The sequence below is a fragment of the Pinus tabuliformis genome, chromosome 2_2 (assembly GCF_031772625.1).
Source record: "Pinus tabuliformis cultivar Carrire ecotype Pingquan chromosome 2_2, CPIR1, whole genome shotgun sequence".
In the NCBI taxonomy this organism is placed as follows: domain Eukaryota; kingdom Viridiplantae; phylum Streptophyta; class Pinopsida; order Pinales; family Pinaceae; genus Pinus; species Pinus tabuliformis.
The window spans coordinates 151,322,274-151,330,215 of NC_142300.1; the positions used below are offsets into that span (position 1 = coordinate 151,322,274).

The following is a 7,942-nucleotide window of genomic DNA, read 5'->3' on the forward strand; positions in this document are numbered from 1 at the left end:
AAAGCCTTTATTTCTCTTAAGTCCCATTTATATAAGAAATTGCCTCCTTTTCAAAGGACAATGGGCAAACTTCTTTCTACAATAACTTCTTCATCCGAGGTCTGTTTTAGCCCATTCAGATTGCGTTGGATTCAGGATGAAAAGATCCCTGCAATGAGACTATTTCCAAGAGCATCCTTTGACTTTCATCTGACCCGGATTTACAAAGGATTTGTGCCATTTAGCACCTTTTACCTCTTATATGAAGTCCTTTAGACTTTTAGAGGTTTATCCAAGATCCATTTTGGATCACGCCTTCCCACTAAAAAGCTTTTAAACTCCAAAAGACTGATATACTAATCTGAACAATAAATGAGAGTGCATCACCCTCTTCTTTCAGCCTCCAAACACTTGCCTTGCATAGTGCCTCTGAACCAAAGCCTTTAAGCACTTTCCTTCCTGGATGTGTTGGTCCTCTTGGGAAGAATTGCTTTCCTCCTATTAACATTGTCGTCCTTGATTTCATGCAGAACTCCTGTTGAGAAGGTTAGAAAAGGTAGTTTGAACTTCTCTACCTTGATCATTGATCCAAGGTGGCTCAAACCAATGTGAAGTTACATCTGCTTCACAAAATTTTCATTTGTACCTATTTGACATACTGTGAACAACAATTGTTAACAACAACAGGATTACAAACAACAACTGGATGGCCTAAACTCCTGCTTCAACAAAATAAACAGATTTCACATCTTGTGAACACCTCCATGTCTTTACATCTGCATACAAATGATTGACTAGATAACAAGCCAATAAAACATGCCTTTAAAACAATTGACCCTTTCAAGTCAAGCATGTAGAAAAAAATTCTATAGTTCTTTTTCAAAGATGAAACACTTCATCATCATCTCCATCTTGGAGACCAAATCAACTTTTTCCAAGTCAATATTGCATTACATGCATGTTTACAACAAAGTAATCAACCCTTCAAGTTAATCACACATACGTGTTTAAATACAAGGACAATCATCAACATCCCTGTGTTCATGCACATCATTCTCATGCGTGCATTTCATCCTTCAACTTTCACTTAAGTACATTGTACTTTCCAAACTGAAATGAAATATAATGTTGCAGCAACAAAGTGAGTCTCCTACTCAACTTTTCCATTCACCTTCTTGGTAAAAACCTGCAACTTGCATCTCATTAACAAAGAAATGCAAATAGATGTGACTTGATATAATGCATCTTCAAAAGACATGCAACCTTAATTGGATAAGAATTCTAACCATTTCTTACCAATCCATTTCAAAGGTCCTTCCTTTGTCTGCACATCAACATCAACGTGTGAATCATCCTGAAACACATCAATCATGGAATCTTTCTTTCCATTCCTACCATTTTCTCTTTCTACCTTCTTCAAGTTTCATGGAAGCATTGTTGGATTCAAAATCCAACACTTTTCAGCAATGTGTCCTTGCGTATGGCAGTAAGTGCAACACATGTGCATCCTCTTGATAGCATGAATTGCCTTTTCCAATGGACCTTTCACTTTTTGTTTCCTTTCCTTCAAAAGTTTCCTGTATGTGGCCATTCTCTTCCAACATCTAGAAACATTATGGTTATTCAAACCACAAAAGGAACATGCAATTCTTTTCCCATACTTATGTGGAAATTTACCATGCTTTACACAATCAAAAGGAATATGGTTAGAACCAGATTTATACCTTTCCTTTTCACCTTTATTACTTTCTTGAGGAGGTGAACTGAATGAAGAAGTGGCTCCCTTTGGAACACCATCAACCTCTTCAATGGTTTCAGAGTTTCCACAACTCTCTGGTTCAAGTGTATGCTGATTACTAATATACACCTTCTTTCTACAAAGTATGCTTCACACTATTGCATTCGCCAAGAATACAATCTTCACACTCTTGAGGTAGAAGACCAGAAATGAAACTCCTTATTGGAACTGTTTCAATGGTCTTCATGGCAGCTTTGGAACTTTTTCCATAAGATTGTCCATAGCCAAGACCTAAATACTTAGGCCTTTCCTCAATCATTATTGGCTCAACAATACCTTGTGCATGTTTGCCCAAGCCTTTTCCTTCATAGCCCATCTTGGACATTAGCTTGGAACCTATGCCTCTGGTATGTTTTTTGAAAGTACCAACATAAACATTCTTAGAAGAATTTGAAGAGAAACAGGAATTGTTTACTTCTTCTTCAAGCTAATACTTGACTAAGGCTTCTTTGGCAACAAGGAATTGTGTCTCCAACTCATTCATCATTTTCAGGTTCATATTTGCAATATGAAGTTGCCTCTCCATTTCCTGCATTTTGTCAAAAAACAACTGCCTCTCTTCCTTCATGGAATTCAACTTCTCTCTAAGTATGATGCTCTTCCTTCCATCTTCATACATTTCTCTCACGATATCCATCATGGTGGACAAGTCTTGCTTCATGTCTTCATCAAAGAATCTTGTGAAGAAAGCAAAATTTGAGGACTCACTTGTAGAAGTTGTCATTATCAAAATGAACAAAAGAACTTCAAACAAGATTAACAAAGAGCTTATTCAAGCAACCTTTTGCAACAAACCTCTTATGCTTCAAGGATTGCTTTAAGGTCCTTTGGGATAAGAAGAATGTCGTCAACCCTTCTTCCTTCTTGTCCTCTCCTGGACTTAGCTATCAATAGCTTTCCCTGAACCTTTGCAAACTCAAACAACAGTCAGTTTACAAATAATCAAACAATCAAACAGCTAAATTCTTTCTATTGTTTGAACACCTTTCAAGTCAAACAAGCATATAGATTTCTCTGTCGATCAAGCATCATGATACCACCTGCTCTGGTATAACTTAAGCTTTGATATAACCTGCTCTAATATCACCTTCTTTGAAGGTAGGGTTAATCAACCTTTGGCTCTGATATAACCACTATGACATAACTGCTCTGATACCACCTGATCTGGGGCACTAAAGGCTTCTTGTTAGCTTACAAGAACCTCTCCCACTCCAAAGCTTAAATATTCCCAAGATCTAGCTTATGCTTGACAATTTGTGGAATTAAAAGAACTTGAAATAGTTGTATGCTTGTATTTGTTTTTAGATTGTTCAAGTGCTTATGTTCATTTGCTTAAACTGATATGAAATGCATATAACAATAAATTAAACAACAAATAAGCAAACGCATAGGACAACAATATAATTAGGAGTTCACCCAAACCTCTTGGGCTATGTCTCCGTGAGCTCTAGTCAATTCAACTAGGCTCTGTAGGATTATGGTAATCTTTCTTTTACAAGTTCCGCACTCAACTCCATTGGTTTACAACTAAACCTATGGGTTTAGAATACCATCTTATCCCGCTAGCTGTCCATACTCTGTAGACGGATCTAGGCTTCTCTGGACTAGACTCCTTCAATCAGCGCTCTAAGCTATCTTGAGCTCTAGCTTGCACCAACTCCCTCAGAGTTCTTTCACTGTCTCTGGAATTCCTTCTTTTGTCTTCAGCACACATCAGACACCAGCGACAGCTTGATCATTCGATTTCTTTGCTGTTCTGACTTCCTTACCGCTTCATGGCTTGTAGAAGTCCATTTGAGCTCTCTGGCTCTACAGCTCTGTCTCCAACCTCTGGTGGCTTCTGCTTCTGCTTGGCTCTCTGGCTTTGCAGCTTTCTTGCCCTATGGCTCTCTGGCTCTGCAACTTGCTTGCCCTCTGGCTCTCCGGCCTTCAAGCTCTCCTTAACTCTACTACGCTCAACTCTCTGGCCTTTGAGGAATCCTCCGACTCTGCGACTTCCTGTCCGTTTCTCTGTGTGTAATCATTCCTCTGCCTTTGCATTTCTTCCACTGGCCCTTTGGCTTTCTGGCTCTGTGGCTTTGCGACTAGCCTTCTGGCTCGCTGGCTCTGTGGCTTTGCGACTAGCCTTCTGGCTCGCTGGCTCTGTGGCTCTACGTATTACATAACGCATCATTGTTACAGAAACGCTCCATTACAACGTGGAACCAAAACACTGTAGGAATAAGGACCATTTCACAATGAAAAGAAACAGGTGGCCTTTCTTCGGACAAATTCCCGAAAACAGAACAAAATTCCAATACACAGAGATAATACACGGAAATACACTATCAGGCGCAAAAACTGGACTTCAATTGGAATGCAACCGGATCTATAAACCTATCGGGTCTGTTTCCTTATCACATATCGCCAATCACATTGCATATGACCGAAAACCCAATACACGGAATACATAGAAAATCCGCATAAACCAGATTTCAAATGATATACAGTCGCATCTATAATCCCTTTCGGGTCCGCTCTTTATCGCTATCGCATGGCATAGGCCAAAACAACCCAATACATGGGAAATACATAGAAATTTCGAAATTCCGGATTTCAAATATTATTCAACCACGTTCATAAACCTCATTGGGTTTACACTTTGTCGCAAGTCGCAATCACACGTCGCATTGGCATTGGCTCCTTGTATCGGGGATTCACCGATTACCAATATCGGCACATCGCATACCGCTATCGCAACGGCCCCGGGGTTCTTCCCTTTGACTGTGCCGATCGCCGACCTTCGCATATTGCAATCGACTCGCCCAGCGTCCTGATATCGCATGGCAGCCTACCTCTGATCTGATATATCGGATATTGCTAATCAAGGGTCCTTAAGGCCTTTGGTCTATGTCCTCCCTTTGAACCTTCTGATGATATTTTTCCATAGAAAGCCTTTATTTATCTTAAGTCCCATTTATATAAGAAATTCCCTCATTTTCAAAGGACAATGGGCAAACTTCTTTCTACAATAACTTCTTCATCTGAAATCCGTTTTAGCCCATTCAAATTGCGTTGGATTCAGAATGAAGAGATCCCTGTAGAGACTATTTCCAGGGGCATCCTTTGAATTTCATCCAACCCGGGTTTACAAAGTATTTGTGCCATTTAGCACATTTTACCTCTTATATGAAGTCCTTTAGACTGAGAGGTTTATCCAAGATCCATTTTGGATCAGCCCCATAAAATGGCGAAGAGTAATGTGATCAATGTTCACCCGAAATCTGTTGCCCACCAGATACAGCCGGAATGTGGCCAATGCATGCATGATGGCCAGCATCTCCTTGTCGTAAATATAATAAGACCTCTCCTGCGGAATTTTTGACTCTCAAAAGCGATTGAGTGTCCATCCTAAGACAATACTGTGCCAACCCCCTCTTCTGATGTGTCGCACTCCAATGTGAATGACTGTGTGAAATCTGGGAGTGCCCAAACTGGGCAACTACTCATCACGTCCTTGAGGCAATCAAATGTCAACTGGGATCTGTCTGTCCATGCAAAAGCCCCCTTCTTCGTCAGATCTGTGAGGGGCGTCGCTAGCTATGAGAATCCCTTTACGAGCTTCCTGCAGTAGGTGCATATGCTATGAATCCCCTCAACTCGGTCACATTCCGGGGCTCTGGCCAATCCTGGATGGACCTGATCTTCTCCTCATGCACCCTCACTCCATCTGCGCCAATGATATGCCCCAAGTAGAGCATCTCTGTGAGCTCAAACTCACACTTGGACAACTTGGCGTAAAACTGTTACTCCTCTAAGATGCGCAACTCCATCTCCAAGTGTTGCAAATGCTCCTCCCACGTCTAACTGTAAATCAAAATATCATCGAAAAACACCAATACAAACTTCCGCAACTGACCACAAAATACATGATTCATGCATGACTAAAAGGTGGCAAGTGCATTGGTCAACCCAAAGGGCATGAACAAAAACTCAAAATTCCCATAGTGGCACCTGAAAGCTGTCTTGGGGACGTCCTAATCCCTCACCTTGATTTGGTGTTACCCCAAACACAAATCTATCGTAGAGAAATACTTTTCTCCTCTAATCTCATCCATCAACTCATCAATGCACAAGATGGGGTAGCGGTTCTTCAAGGTCTTCTTTTTGAGCACCCTTTAATCGATGCACATGCGCAAAGTCCCATCCTTCTTCTTCACCAGAACAATTGATGAAGCGAAGGAACTAGAATTCAGCCTAATGTGCCCCAACACCAACAACTCCTTAATGGCATGCACAATCTCGTCCTTGTAGGCCTTGGGATGCCTATAAGGAGTGGTGATAATTGCCCGCACCACAGGCTTCAACTTGATGGTGTGCTCAAATCCCTTGTCAGGTGGCAGCCCTGGTGGTATGTCCCCAAACACCACTGGGTATTTGTCCAAGATGACTTGTATGTCTAGGTGAGGCAGCTTGGGTTGTTCCCCAACCTCTGAAATCCTTAGCTCAATTGCCCATGCTATGTCCCCATGCCTCAAGTCAGCCTCCATCCTGTGTGCTGAAACTATCTATGGAGGATATGAATGCATGACCCGAAGAACTACGAGCTTGTCATCCGGACCTATGAACTCCATCTCTAGTTTCCTCCAATTAGTAGTGACCCGGCCAAGGGAGTAGAGCCACTGGACACCCATCATCATGTTGGTGCCTGGCACATCTACAAGAAATAAATGATCTATCACCGAGTAGTTCCCCATGGTCACTGTCAAAGCAGGGACATATCGGGTGCACTGCATAGTCCTATCCCCCGGAACCAAACTCAAAACCCCTCGAACTCCTTTGTAGTGATGCCCCGCCTCTAAACCATTTGGGCATCAATCAAATTGTGGGTGGCCCCACTGTCCACCAAAACTGAGACATGTTGTCCCTGTACTGTGGCCTGGATCCTCAAAGTCAAAAATTTAGGAATTCCACACAAAGAAGTAAGGACTCCCCCAGATGGTGCAAAAGGTGCTCCCCTAGGTGGTGGTGGTGCTGGTCCCCTCTCTGCCTGACCCTCACTATCTACCCCTCCAAACTCAAACTCCACATCTTCCTCCTGATCATTATCCGAGAAGACCTCGATGTAGTGGGCCTTGCCTGCTGTGCACCAGTGGCCTGGTGCCCATGGCTCCCGACAAGTAAAACATAGTTTCCTCCTCCAAAGGTCTCTCTTGGTCTCCTCATCTAACTACCAACGCCCTTGGGTTACTCGCTGTGGTGGGGGCCTAATGTCACTCCCCTTTTGTGGGTAGGGATTCCATGATGGAATGATTGCTCTAGTCTCGAGGATTGCGCCTTACAAATCTCTGGCACAAGTCACAGCCTCCTGTAAGGTACAGGGTCTGCAAGACTTCACCAGTCCACGCAATGGCTCAAGTAACCCCTCTATAAATGTGTACACTCTCCTAGCATCAGACAAGTCTGGTACCATAACTGAAACCCTCAAAAACTCTGATATATAATGCTCAGGGTGGCTAGTCTGTCTAAGTTGGGTCAACTCCCTGAAGTGAGCCTCCGGGACCCTCCTATCAAAACACTCCACCACTCTCCATGTGAATTCCTCATAAGAGGTCACGCTGACATGCCCCAATGTGGACAAGCCATGAAACCACCACTCGTGTGCTTCCCCCTCGAAGTCCAAGGTAGCCATTTTGATGGCTTCCACCTCTGTCATCTGATTAACTTGGAAATAAGTATCCAGCTTCTCCACCCAAGCTCGAGTTGTACACTTGGTAGAGCCATCATATGTGGGGAAATACATTCTCTTAATAGTACGCTGCAACTCTGAGTTTTGTGTGCTCGATCCCCCACTGTACATGCCCTTCTCATTCTGTTTGAGTTGGCAATAATCTCTACATGACAAGGCTGATTTGAAATCTTCCCCCATGGATTGCCACTCCTTAAAGAAATCTCCCTTGGGCGTCTGGTCATCTGGCCCTTCTTATTTACTAGGTGTTGATGGTAGAAAGGTAGGTAGCGTGGTTCTGGTTAGCCCACTGAAAGCTGGTGGGTGAGTAACTGGTGAAGAGTGGTCATATTATTGTGAGGCCCCTAAAGTCTCTCCAAATAGGAACTCACGATGAATGCTCTTGTCCCTATTTTGTTGTTTGATCTCCTCCAACATCTCCTTCTGCCCCTTAGCTA

The 7,942-nt window shown here is 42.8% G+C and overlaps 1 protein-coding gene across 1 annotated transcript; it reads right to left on the reverse strand.

Moving 5' to 3' along the window:
• Nucleotides 1–7,094: 7,094 nt before the first annotated feature.
• On the reverse strand, nucleotides 7,095–7,685 carry LOC149191879 (uncharacterized). Its single transcript, XM_089406766.1, has one exon. It carries the CDS (start codon nucleotides 7,683–7,685, stop codon nucleotides 7,095–7,097), a length of 591 nt encoding a protein of 196 aa, XP_089262892.1.
• Nucleotides 7,686–7,942: the final 257 nt, after the last annotated feature.